This window comes from Peromyscus maniculatus, chromosome 1 (assembly GCF_049852395.1).
Source record: "Peromyscus maniculatus bairdii isolate BWxNUB_F1_BW_parent chromosome 1, HU_Pman_BW_mat_3.1, whole genome shotgun sequence".
Classification (NCBI taxonomy): Eukaryota; Metazoa; Chordata; class Mammalia; order Rodentia; family Cricetidae; genus Peromyscus; species Peromyscus maniculatus.
The window spans coordinates 113,664,138-113,678,175 of record NC_134852.1 but is presented as its reverse complement, the minus strand read 5'-3'; the positions used below and the strand labels follow the sequence as shown (position 1 = coordinate 113,678,175).

At 42.8% G+C, this 14,038-nt stretch overlaps 1 protein-coding gene and 1 pseudogene across 1 annotated transcript; both read right to left on the bottom strand.

Annotated features, from left to right (window-relative positions):
• Positions 1-6,172: 6,172 nt before the first annotated feature.
• On the bottom strand, positions 6,173-11,042 carry LOC102922524 (olfactory receptor 52B4-like). Its single transcript, XM_076565949.1, has 2 exons — positions 10,959-11,042; positions 6,173-9,637 (listed from the first exon to the last, which is right to left on the bottom strand). The coding sequence occupies exon 2, from the start codon at positions 8,910-8,912 to the stop codon at positions 7,968-7,970; it is 945 nt and encodes a 314-aa protein (XP_076422064.1). The 5' UTR covers positions 8,913-9,637; positions 10,959-11,042; the 3' UTR covers positions 6,173-7,967.
• Positions 11,043-12,011: 969 nt separating this feature from the next.
• LOC102906880 (small ribosomal subunit protein uS15 pseudogene) lies at positions 12,012-12,570 on the bottom strand (annotated as a pseudogene).
• Positions 12,571-14,038: the final 1,468 nt, after the last annotated feature.

The window sequence follows — 14,038 nt, the reverse complement described above, 5'->3', positions numbered from 1 at the left end:
CTGGCTACATAGGATCCAGATGTGCTGCATCAGCCCCTCCTTCTCCTCTCCTGGTCGTCACTCTTTGCCCCCATACTGGAGCCTCTTACAGTCACGGTTCTACACTCGTCCCTGCCTGTTGAATTCCAGACAAACAGCCTCATAGTCTCAGATGCTTGCCTTAGGTCCAGCACCCTCTAGTCTGGTTGGAATGGATGCCTGGTTCACCAAGAAACTCAGCCCACTCACCCCAGTAAGTAACTCACCTGCCTCCACTGCAATTCCTACAGCATAGAGTGATAGAAATTCACACAAGACTCAATGTTAGAGGGAGCAGAGGGGTTTTTGTGCATTTACCTGAAGACCCCAAGGGAAGCTTCCACACCAGGGAGATCAAATTTAGACCTGTGTTTCCAAAATCCCTCCCTTGTATTCAGAGTCTCATTATTACAGCATTTTAAACTTGCCCACACCACACCTTCTCCTCCATCTCTGGAGAAGAGGTAGATATGTATTCTCTCTAATAAATAAACACTTCAATTGATATCTCCAAGGGATCTTTAAATGAACTACAAAAGAAGGCTGGGAGTCCATGAGAAACTGAGAGTAAATCAACAAGATTAGCAAGCTGTGATCAGAGCAGCTTCTTGGAGGAGGGGGATGATGGATGAGAGGAAAGACAGCCTTGCCTTTTGGGTCAGATTTCAAGAAGCCAGGCAGGTTCAACAATGAAGCTCAACAAGCAGATAAAGGCAGCTGTATGACACGTGGGAGACTTCAAACAAACAATGAGAAGGCCCACCAGTATAAGAAAGAGAGACAGAGACAGAGAGACAGAGAGAGAGAGAGAGAGAGAGAGAGAGAGAGAGAGAGAGAGAGAGAGAGAGAGAAACAGAGACAGAGACAGACAGAGAGACACAGACAGAGACAGAGAGACAGACAGAGAAAGACAGAGAGACAGACAGAAACAGAGAGACAGAGACACAGAGAGAGAGAGAAAGGAAGGGTAATCTATCTGAGTTAGAACTACAAAAAGTAGACAAGAAGTGGAGATTTGAAAGCAACTGAGTCAAGACAGAGGCTTCTGGGAAGTATAAGCACATTATTCATTAAATTGTAAATAGTCTGCCCATCTCTTTAGCATGTCTATAGAAGAATCAGACTTTCTGAGGAGTTGGTTTAATTCTTAAAGGAGGGGACAATGATATGTAATAGTCTAATCTTTTAACCATCCGTGTCTCTACCCAGGGCCCGGAGCAGAACCCTGAGTGGAAGCTCCTCTGAGTAGGAGGAAGTAACATTCCCTTAAATGGGCCTCAACCAAGCCCTGAAACTTCTACCTTTTCATACAGCGTTTTAAAATCTTAAGGAAACACAATTACAATCTTTTTCTTTTTGGTGTCTCCAAAGAAATAGGAGAATGCATCCAAAGTGGATTATGAAGAAGGTCCATCATTAATGGCCTCCAAGGCTGTTAATGTCTGTCAAACTACAAAACAACAGTCAAAGACTTTGTGATATTCTATAATGAAAATGAGATATGTATTCATTTTTCCTTCAAATTTCATGTTTCTCTACAAGTGAGTAAAAGTACGTTATATATACCCAGCCACATTTCCATTTTCTGTTGATGACCATCTGGCCATTATCCTTGTTTTTCTTGTTGTTTTCATGGGTTGAGTTGTATACTTTTCATTTATTTTATTGGCATACAAAGTACTAGATTTCATTATGGCATTTTTTTCTCATTTATTTTTCCTTTTTATTGAAAATAGATTTTTCTTACATAATATATCTTAATTATGGTTTCCTCTCCCTCTGCTCAACTCAGCTCCTCCCCACATTCCCTCCCTTCCAATCCACCACTTTCCTGTCTCTCCTTAGAACACAAACAGAACTCTAAGGGACAATGATAAAATAAAATAAGATGAAACAAAAATAACACGTCATAATAGGGCAAAACGAACAAACAGAAGGGAAAGAGCCCAAGAAAAGTTTTAAAAAAAAAAATCACAGATAGAGATACAGAGACTCACTTGTTTACACACTCAGAAAACCCATCCATTAAATAAATAAATAAATGCATGAATGAATGAATAAATAAATAATAAATAAACCAGAAGCTTGGCATTTTTTAAACAAAATTGTTTATGCTTTTCCCTTTCTTCCCACCCCCTGTACCATCTTCTCCACTTTCATGTCACAGGTGATCTTTTGTCCTGCTCTTCGCTCAACACCCTCCCATGGTCCCCTATTGAGTTCATAGCCTACACCCTGTTGCTAGAGTTTTCCTGCCTGGCCCACAGTCAGGACAAATCTCTGTCATCCACGAGTCCCACAGCTGCTCAGACCCAGCCAAGTAAACACAGAGACTTATATTGCTTACAAACTGTATGGCCATGGCAGGCTTCTTGCTAACTGTTCTTATAGCTTAAATTAATCCATTTTCATAAATCTATACCTTGCCACGTGGCTTGTGGCTTACTGACATCTTTACATGATGCTTGTCATGGCTACAGCTGGCTGTGACTCCCCCGCCCCCGTCTCCCGTCCCCCTCCTTCCTCTTCTCTCAATTCTCCTCTCTGTTAGTCCCGCCTATACTTCCTGCCTGGCCACTGGCCAGTAAGTGTTTTACTTATTGACCAATCAGAGCAATTTGACATACAGACCATCCCACAGCACTTCCCCTTTTCTTTTTTTTTAAAAAAAAAAAAAAAGTAAGGTTTTAACTTTTACACATCTCCAAAGTCAGCTTGGTATATTTGGGAATTTGGGAGTAGCTTCTCTTACTACTTCCTGCTGGGGGCGGCACTGTATCTTATGGGGACACAAAGAAAATTTTAGGATTATGTAGTAGTCTGTGAGGGTGTATCGTCAGAGCCAGTTGCCTTGAAACCGTTCTGGATGTTGGATCATCTGGGCCATGGTGTCATCTGAGACATTTCAGGTGGTCTTGGCTGGTCAAACCTGATGTATCTTAATCTGGAACAAATCCATAGCCTCTGGCTTTCTGTGGAAACAAAAGCAGAGCCTCTTTTCCCAAGCAACATATCCTTACATCCAAATTTTGAAGTCAAGGTACTTTTAAAATATACATTTTGGCATAAATCAACAGCTTTTGCAATCAAGTGTTTTTCTTCAGTTACGAATATCAAGGAGAACATAATCCAGATTCTCTGTGTGATAGACATCTTTAAGTGGATTATTTTTTATATTACCTTGAGCCTATTGCTTTAAACGGCAGCATTCTAAGACTGAAATGACGCTGTGGCTGCTGGCTCTGCCCACTTGAGCTTCCCAACATGGCAGTGGTACATTTTCCCCCCAGCTCTGGGAGCCATCAACTCTCAGAAATAGTGGGTCTATGCTTCTATCAAAGCAGGGTGTAGCCCAGAAACCTCTTTTTCTTTTGTTGATTTTGTACTAGCAAAGGCTAAATCCACCACGCAGCTTAATGTGCCACCTGCAGAGGCCTCATTCCCGCCATACTGCAGGTCTAGAACACATGTCAGGAACTTGCCATAGTAGCTCAAACACTCAGGCTGCCACTAACTAGAGAGAAACAACTAGGAAGTGTTTTTAGCTCCATTTTAGAATCTTTTTTCTCAGGTTTTAGGTGGAAACTCTTGCCAACACATTGGGTGCCACTTGTAGCTAGAGTTTTTCTGCCTTGCCCACAGTCAGGACAAATCACTGTCACCTGCCAGTCCCACAGCCGCTCAGACCCAACCAAGTAAACACAGAGACTTATATTGCTTACAAACTGAATGGCCGTGGCAGGCTTCTTGCTAACTGTTCTTATAGCTTAAATTAATCCATTTCCATAAATCTATACCTTGCCATATGGCTTGTGGCTTACCAACATCTTCACATGCTGCTGGTCATGGCTGCAGCTGGCAGTGTCCCCCCCTCCCTTGACTTCCTGTTCTCTCAGTTCTCCTCTCTGTTAGTCCCGCCTATACTTCCTGCCTGGCCACTGCCCAATCAATGTTTTATTTAGTGAGCAATCAGAGCAATTTGACATACAGACCATCCCACTCTCACACCCTCTTGTTTACACACATGCAAACATTAAGTTAGGATCTGCACAAGTATAGAATCTGAGGATTTTATTTTTCTGAGCCTGGGCTCATTTAATACTTTCCAGATCCATCCATCTCCATGAATATTTCTTGTTGCTGTATTATTCATAATAACAAGGAAGTGGAGCCACCCTAGATGGTAACCAACAAGCGAATGAAATGTGGCATGGATACGCAATGGAATTTTACTCCTCTGCAAGGAAATGAAATTTTAAGGGAAGTAGATTGTACCATTACCTTTAATTAGGTGATATATCAAAGTTTTCACCATGACTTTGGGTTTGATTACTCTCCCTAGCAGTACTGTCAATATTAAGGGATTTTAAGAATGTGCTATTTAGTGAGAAGATTGTCAAGTATTGATGTTTCTCTGGAGAATGCAGACCATACTTATTATGAGTCTAGTCATGGTCCTTCTTCTGAAGTTGCTCTGTGACTTCTCCTGGGAAGATGAGAAAAGACATCTACTCACCACAAATAGGTCACTGGCAATAGACCAAAGACATGATTCCACCCAAGTCTCTACTCAAGTCCAACTTGGCAAATGGACAAGTATAATGAGGTTGGGAGTAGAATGGGGTCACCACCGGGAGCATGGAGGACACAAAAATCCAACCCAGTATGGGCTATGACTCACAAAAGCTGAATCCTTGGAGCTCCCTGGCAGGCAGCTTAACAGAATGGAGAGTCTCTCTTCCCCAGTAGTGGTTACCATTTACATAACCTTGGTAGGAACCTTGTGAATGTTGTTAGTTTTGAGTACTTCCTGAGACTTGTGACTTTCCTGAGATTATAAATTTTGTTCACTCCCTGAGACTTATAGCCTCCCTTTAGAATAAAATGTTGTGGTTCAGGGATTACTACATAATAAAAGTTTTATATATAGTATATATAAAAAATTACTATATAATAAAAGTCCAATTTTATTTTTATTTATATGGCAACATTGACTTTCAATTGGTTAGTGTTTCCATAGGTTTTCTCATCTTTTTACAGCTAATTTTTCTGTCTCAGGGATTATGACATTATTCCTATTGGTAGGATTTATAAAACAATGTTAGTTGACTGCTAACCTCAAAGTCTCAAATGTTCCTTTGGAATATTCACAAACAAATATATATATATATATATAATATATATATATATATATATATATGTATGTATATATATATGTGTGTGTTTGTGTGTGTATGTATATGTATGTATTTATGTATGTAGTCTTCTTGTGTTTACATTGACTACCATGCTATTTATTTTCTTTTTACTCTCATGATTTCTCCTTCTTTAGCTTTCTGTCATGTTTTATGAGTTAATGACTATTGCAGTCTATTTTTATTGATTTTTAAATTATATGTATGTCTGTGTGTAAATAAGGGTACTTTTGTGCAGACGTGAGCAGATTCCTATAGAGGGCAGCAGTAACAGGTACCTTAGAGCTGGAATTACTGCAGTGGTGAGCTGTATGAAGTGGGTGCTGAGAACTGAACTCAGGTCCTCTGCAAATGCAGTACATTTTACACTGTTAGTATAAAGTCTGCTTGTATGTTTGAAGACCAGAAACAGAGTTTGGACTTGAAAGTGAAAAGGCATTTGCTCCATGTGACATTCCTAACACCTCTGTGGTGACCAGCTGGGCTGTAACTGTCATCAGCAGGCATCTGTCCTTCCAGCTGTCTAACCTGAGTCAGCTCACTTAGCTGGGTGGGGTCTGCAACTGCTGTGTTAGCACCTGAGGGCTGCTCTGTGCACTGAACTTGGAAACAGAGTCCTTCCTCAGCTTCTCAGACTTCATCATTCCGGACTGCACAACCCTTTTGTGGCTTTTCCAGAGATTTATGACTGGTGGCGAACAGTCACAAAAAGGGAGAAAACATCAAAAACCACTGACATTTCAATTACAACTGATTTCCAAGCACATGTAGTATTAAATGTTCTCTGTGAAGAAGAGAGAGCAGGACAGCCATTCAATATGTTTACATATTTTAAAAGGTGTTAGACACGGTCAATATACAAAACTTTATTTTAGAATGTATCTAGGTACACAGTCAGTCCTCCTTATTTGTACATTCTCTGCCAATGGATTCAACAAATGACAGATACAAAGTATTTTGGGGGGAGAGATGTTTTTATTTATTTATTTTACATCCCAGTAGCACTTTCCCCTCCCTCCTCTCCTCCCAGTCCCTACCTCCCATCTCCCCTCTGTTGCTACCCCCCAGTCCACTCCTCCTCCATTTCTGTTTAGAAAAGGACAGGTCTCCCATGAGTATCAACAACACATGGCACATCAAATTGTAGTAAAACAAAGCACCTCCAAATGTATTAAGGCTGGGCACAGTAACCCAGTATAGGGAGTAGGGTCCCAAAAGCCAGTAAAAGAGTCAGAGACAGCCTCTATTTCCACTGTTAGAAGTTCCACAAGAGAACCAAGCTACACAACTATCACATAGATGCAGAGTGCCTAGGTCAATCCCATGCAGGCTCTCTGGTTGTTAGTTTCATCTCTGGGAGCCCTGGGAGCCCCTGTGAGCCCAGGTCAGTTGATTCTGTGAGTTTTCTTGTGGTGTCCTTGACCCCTCTGGCTCTTACAATCTTTCTCCCCCTCTTCTATACTATTCATACAACTCCACATAATGTTTGTCTGTGGGTCTGCATCTGTTCCCATCAGTTGCTGGATGAAGCCTCTCCGATAATGATTGGGCTAGGTACCAATCTGGACCCAGGAGGTGGCCAGTTCAGGCTGAGCAAATCTGCTATTGCTAGGAGTCTTACCTGGGGTCATCCTAGTAGATTCCTGGGAGATTCCTTGCACCAAGTTTTTATCTGACCCTGAAATGCTTGGAGGGACATGTTTTCATGCTAGACATGTGCAGACCCCTTTTATTCTGGTCATTATTTATGTATTATTTATTCCCTAAACAATACAGTATAGAAACTGTACAGCATTGACATTGTATTAAGTGTTATCAACAATCCAGAGACAATTTAAAACACATGAGATGGTATGAAGAGGTAATGTGTAAATGATAAACCATTATTATGAGAGACAGGCGTCCCAAGATTTTGGTAGCCATAAAGAAATATGAAATTAATCTTCCATAATACCAAATATGGCTATTGTTTTTGTCAACAAATAAACATAGGGGTTAGGGAGATCAGGATATAAAGTGTTTATGACAAAAAGGATGCATATCTGAGCCTAGGTCCCCAGTACCCCTGAAAAAGCCAAATTGGGTACCTGAAGAATTTGAATGTCCCCTAAAAGATCACTGAAGTACACAGCCTGACTTCTTTGTTGTTCTCCCAGCAGGCACCACCCCTTCAGAAACCACAGCATCCTTCCCCCAAAACAACTCACCAGACTCAGGCTCCTCAAGCTTGTTCTGCACAATGGGAACCACATACCTTACAGTCCCAGCTACATGCATGTACATAGTCCAAGAATGTTTTAATAAGAAATAACTGCAGAGCCCAAGAATCACTGACCCAGAAAGTCACTTAACTAAAATGAAAATCATGAAGGAATGAAATGTTCTATGTGGTGGCCCAGGGATATCATAAATGTCTCAGAGCTTGAGAAACTCCATGGGGCAAATTCCAAGGCAACAGAGTGTTTTCAATCACTTTGTCTAGTTCCAAAATTCATGCTAGTGTCACAGGGACACCATGTCTGGGAACAGCCCTGTCTACCCCAGATCTTCACAGGACTCTGCTCAGTACAATATGTGAGAGGATGTCACTGTTCTCACAGGTTATTCATAAAGCAGCCTCCCTGGTAAAGCTGTTCCAGATGCAGAACTCACTGAGCCATGTGTCAGGTGACCTGTCCCATCCACCAGTTCCAAATACCACTCAATAGATAACTGTTGATTCCAAAATCTGAGTCCTGAGTTTTTGACCCAAATTCACTTATGTTTTGTAAACAAGATATGAACCACCTGCTCCTGGATTTGCTTGGTCTTGATTCCATAAATGATAGGATTCAACATAGGTGGGGCCAAAATGCAGACATTAGCCAGCAGGATGTGGATATGAGGTGGGATGTGGCGCCCAAACCTCTGAGTAAGAGTTGTGAAGATCCCAGGCCCATAGAAGAGGATAATGATGCAAACATGGGAGCCACAAGTGTTGAGAGCTTTGTGGCGAGCATCCTGGGAGGGCATGCTGAAGATAGCACGGAGGATCAGCACATAGGAAACAAAAATCAACACAACATCTAAGACCACTGTTGACATGAGGACAGAAAACCCATACCAAATGTTTACTCGGATATTGTTACAAGCATATTTTGCCAAGCCTATATGTTCACAATAGGTATGTGGAATAATATTATTTTTGCAGAAAGTCAATCTTTTCAGAAGAAATATTATGGGGAAAATTGTACCATAACTTCTCAGGAAGATGGTCACTCCAATCTTCCCAATCAGAGAGTTTGTGAGAATAGTGGTGTACCTCAGGGGGTAGCAAATGGCAATGTAGCGGTCAAACGCCATCACCAGCAAGATCCCTGACTCAGAGATGAAGGTAGAATGGATGAAGAAGAGCTGAGTGATACAACAATCCAGAGCAATCTCCCCAGTGTGGAACCAGAAGATGGCCAAGGCCTGGGGAACTGTGGATGTGGAGAGGACAATGTCTGCTCCTGCCAGCATGCAAAGGAAGAGGTACATGGGTCCATGGAGACTAGGCCTTGTGAGGATAATGAAGATGAGCAGGCTGTTTCCAAGCAGGGCAGTGACATAGGAAAAGAAGAAGGGGATGGAAATCCAAATGTGCTGGTCCTCCAGACCAGGGATGCCCAGCAGGCGGAAGACTGTGTGACTTACAACAGTGTGGTTTAAGGTAGTCATACCCAGAAAACCTTTCAGATACCAAACCTCCAATTCACAGAGCTAGAATATATGTATTTCCTTTCATTTGGGGTGATATCACTGGGAGCTTTTGTTGTGTTCCACACCTTCCCTCTTCTTTGAATATGCAAATAAGCATACAACGATGAAAGATAATCTATGCTCCAATGAATGACATCCACCTAGAATTATCTCCAATTCATCAAAAATAAGAGACATTAGCCTATAAACCCTAGTTACAAAGAATCAAATACACACGGGATGAGCCATTTATGCCCAGACAGCTTGACTTTAAGTGTTAGTCGTGAATCATAACATGAATAATAAAAGAGAAGAGAAGCGGTGTACGTTAGCACACAGCCATGCACAGTTCGGTTCTGAAATATTTTCAGTCCAAAGGAGCCGGAGTGGAGGGAGAGCAAGAGAGAACCAAGGAGACAGATGTTTTTCCTTTCTGTAAAGAGTCTTAAGCACACCTTTTCCCTCAATCCTTAACCTCTATAGATCTCAATGCAATAATTAAATGATTGTTGATCCCCTCATGCATGTTTACTAGACTCTTAACACTGGACCATAAAAGGCCAGTGATGTCCCAGGAATCAATGGTTCTGAGTGTGGCACAGCACAGAGGAGTCATCACATTTATGAAGCCTCACTTGACAGCGGGCTGCACGCTTCATGTATTCTTCAGGCAGAGAGTAGACATCCAAGTTGTTCTCCCTGCTCTGTACTTAAAGAAAGTCAAATGAGGACCACTCACCAAAAATCACAAACGAGCAACTGATTCAAACGGAATCTGGAAGCTCTCTGACTTCACTGTACTTACGTATGAAGACACACAGGATGTTTTTTTTTTTTTTTTAGACTTTTTTCTTTATTTTATTTTTGAGATTGTAATATAATTACAGCATTTCTCCCTTCCTTTTCCTCCCTCCAGACTCTCCCATATACTCTTCCTTGCTCTCTTTCAAATTCATGGCCTCTTTTTTCCTAAATATAACCTACTCAGTCCATGTAAAGTTACTTGCATGTGTGTTTTCAGGACTGCCCATCTGGTTTTGGACAACCGCTTGGCGTGCTCTCCCTGGGGAAGATGTTTCTCCCACTCTCTGCATTCCTTGGCTGCCTATAGTTTTTGTGGACAGGTTACTTTTAAGAAGAAACAATGACCTGACCCATGTTCCTGAAATGAGGTTCTCGGTGCCTTGTTCTAGGGAACCAAGCCTCTGACGACCCAAATTAGAAAGACAATCATTATTTCAGGCATGAGATGGATTACAGTTCTTGCTATTTGGAAACTAAAAGGTAATTTCATCATTGCCCTGAATATTGTTCTTCATTCACCAGCTTAATCCCTCAACAAACATGTTTTGAGCAATGGCCAGTTGTTTTGTTTTGTTTGGGGAAACATCATACTTTAGATTCAGATACAGGCTTGCGGACCGGCAAGCCAATAACCTTTGTGGAGGCTCTGGCTGGGCACTGAAGGCACCTCTGAGAAGAAAGGTGAACTCATCCTACAGCCATGAAGATGAAGAAGTTGAGGATACTAAGGGTATTTTTTCATGGAAGCTCGGTAGCTGCTATCTATCTTATGCCTGTTAAAGTCATTTTTCCATTCCTACTCCTGCCTGTCAGCCCATGGTGTTCTCCTCCAGAGGAGATCCAGTCTCCACCTTTCTTCTCCACCTGTCAAATTGCCCTGGCTGCCAATGTCCAGCTCAGGACAAGCGACCATGCCCTGAGCCCCTCAGAGGTCTTTTCACATGCAAAGGAGTCTGCAGGCTCCGTCAGAACGTCTTCCATTTCCTCTCCCCCCTTCTCATTATTGGAACCTCTGCCATGTCTCCCAGGTGTTTCTCTTCACCTTTCAAAATGTTCCCTTCAGCCCTGTGCTCTGGCCTCCCTCCATTGCCTCACCCCCCACCCCAGCTCTCAGGAGGCCACGCCATAGCTTTCAGGTGTAAATGTATTAACACATATCCCATTGCCTCTTAGAGTCCTGTCACCTCTGCCCGTGTGACCCAACAGCAGCCTAATTCTTACCTTAATAACCAGGCCACCCACGGTTACCTATCTAGTCACCGAGTCACACTTGGAGACTTCAGGAACACACAGGAGGTCTGTGGCAGATTCAGCTCACCCTGCATCCGCTTTTTATCCTCTTTCATGAGAACCCTTGAGGGAAGGCCTTACACCATGCCCTCCTGGGACTGAGATGTGCTGCTCAACTGGTCTTCTTCCTAAATTACTGAGTCTCCAAAGTCAGCCCCCCTAACTCTCCATTCTCCTCTCTGGCTTCTCTCAAGATGGTGTCCTGCAAAAGCCTTCTCTGTCCACCCCCACAACTTGGCTAATTAAAGAAATGTTAAACACAAAGCCATGGTGCCGCATATCTTTAGTTCCAACACTCAGGAGGCAGAAGCAGGAGGATCTCTGTAAGTTGGCACCAGCCTGGTCTATAGAGTGAGTTCCAGAACAGCCAGGGCTACACAGAGAAACCCTGTCTCAAGAATTAATTAATTAGTTAATTAATTAATTAAAATGTAAAAGCCAAGGAGGGTATATCTTTAATCCCAGCACTTGGGAGGCTGAGGCAGGTGGATCTCTGTGAGTTCGAGGCCAGCCTGGTCTCTATAGATTTCACAATCTTGAAAAGCCATTATTACAACTCCCACTTCACAGCTAAGGATCAAATAAATCCCTTGACTTTCCAGAGTCACACAGTGAGAAGCAGGACCAGGCTTCCCCGTGACTATCTCATTCCACCATGCTGTCCCATGAGCCCAGCACACTCCAGCTTTGGGCCCTCTTCTTCCAGCCCGGCCTCCCTCCAACTCAAAGCTCTTTCTTCTTATCAGTGTAGCCAGCTACAAAGTCAGGAGATGGAACACACCCAGCACTCTGTCTTGTCAGAACCACATTTAGACCGTCCCAAACTCCTGTCCCAAAAGCCTCCTCTAAAGGACTGGGGGTTTTGTTTTTGTTTTTCGGTGTTTGGGTTGTTGTTGTTGTTTTTGCTTTGGTTTTTGCTGTTGTTGTTGTTGTTGTTTTGGTCTTGTTTGTTTATAACTTTTTTAAAATTTATTCAAAGGGATTTTATCGCTGTGTACACAAGAGAGCCACTAGAGGAGAGGCTGTAGACGACTCCTGTGTCCAGCTGGGTGGGAGGACCTGCTTAGTCTTATAGTAAGGAGCCAGCGGTGAATTCTGAATCAGAATTCAGAATATCAGAATCAGGCGGAACTTAGCACCCTTATCCTTTCTGTTCCTCTCAAGATGCTTTTGGACAGTGACTGCTTTCTTAATCAAATGGTGCAGATTCTCAGGGAGCTCAGAGGCAAGGCCTTTGGACTTAAGGATTCTCAAGATTTTATTACCAGTCACAAAGCAGACCTGAGCCACACCATGTGAATCCCTCAGGATCACACCTATTTGGGAGGGGGACAGGCCAGTTTGTAAATCTGTTCCTTCACATAGGTGTCAGATGTCAGCTTCAGCCACATGAGGACACTACCATGTAGGACAGCATCAACGGGGACAGGCCCTTCCCGGGAGCATGCTTGTGATCCTCTATGGCAGAAGTCTGGCAGCAAAGAGAGAGCGAGGGAGGAAACAGCCTTTTTAACTTTTCACTGATTCCTTGTGGACTTCGCATCATGCATCCAATCACATGCATCTCCCTGTCCCCTCACTTCTGCCCTTTGCCCTTGCAACCTCCCCACAAAACAAAATTTAAAATAAAACCAAAAAAAAACAAAACAAACAACAAAATAAATAAATAAAATAAATCCCAGAACGGAAGCTGTAGTATGACACAGTTTACCCTTCAGCCCATACATCTTTACTTGTAAGTGTTCATTGCAATGAGTCATTGGTCTGGTTCGAGGCCTCTGGCTTCACCCTCAATACTGGGCCTCCACTGGGACTCCTCCTCGATAACCTGTTGTTCCCTGTGTCATGAAGATCCTGTAGCTTTGGATTTGTTAGTTTTTCCCCTTCACATGCTCCAGCAGTTCAAAATGAGGTGGGTGTTGGGTGGGCTACCTCATAGTCCTGGTTCTGGGCCTGGGTAGTAGCTGGGTTGGTCAGCCTGGCAGCTTTCCCTCATGGTAAAAGACGAGGTTTAGCCTGGTGTGGTGACACATACCTCTAATTGCAGCACTCAGAAAGCAGAGGCAGGCAGATCTCTGAATTCAAAGAGTGAATCTGGTCTACAGAGTGCATTCCAGGACAGCTAAGGTTACATAGAGAAACCCTGTCTCAAAAAAAAAAAAAATTAAACACAACTTTCCATATAAATAAAAAACTGGTAATATTCATCAATGATCAATGGTTTTCTCTCTATATCTATCTATCTATCTATCTATCTATCTATCTATCTATCTATCTATCTATCTCTATCTGTGTGTGTGTGTGTGTGTGTGTGTGTGTGTTATGCACACGTCTGCATGCTACTATGTAAATAGGGGCTAGAAGAGTCTGTCAAGTGTCCTGCTCTATCACTTCCTGTCTTGTTCCCACAGGGTCTCCCGCTGACCCTGCAGCTAAGCTGGTAGCCAGCAAGCCTAGGTGATTCTCCTGCCTCTTCCCTCCACAGTGCCAGTATTACAAGCACTCATGGCTACACTCAGCATTTTGCAGAGGGGATGGGATCCACACAAAGGTCCTCATGCTTGCACAGTAAGTGCTCTAACCCACTGAGCTATCTCTGCAGCCCTCAAATTTGATCCTTCGTGACAAGGATTGTGTTGAAGGGATATTCACGCTCAGAGTAGTGGATACTAATGCAGAGTTCCGTGGCCTAAGGGATAAAGTGTGCATTGTTTGTTAACAGGACACCCGAGCTGTGATTGTTCAAGACACAACTGGATTTGCTTTTGTTTTTAATATTTTTTTTATTTTATTTACTTTTATTTTATGTGTACGGGTGTTTTGCCTGCATGTACATCATACGTCCCAGGTGCCTGTGAAACCCAGGAGAGGGCATTGGGCCCCCTGGAACTGGAGTTAACAGATGGTTAAGAACTGCCATTGGGTGCTGGGAATCGAACCATGGTCTTCTGTGAGAGCAACAAGTGCCATTAACCACTGAGCATCTCTCCAGCCCCCGACACATTTATTTT

Bases quoted from the DNA above. Each gene is read 5' to 3' on its own strand.
- LOC102922524 (XM_076565949.1), bottom strand. From the start codon at position 8,912: ATGACTACCTTAAACCACACTGTTGTAAGTCACACAGTCTTCCGCCTG.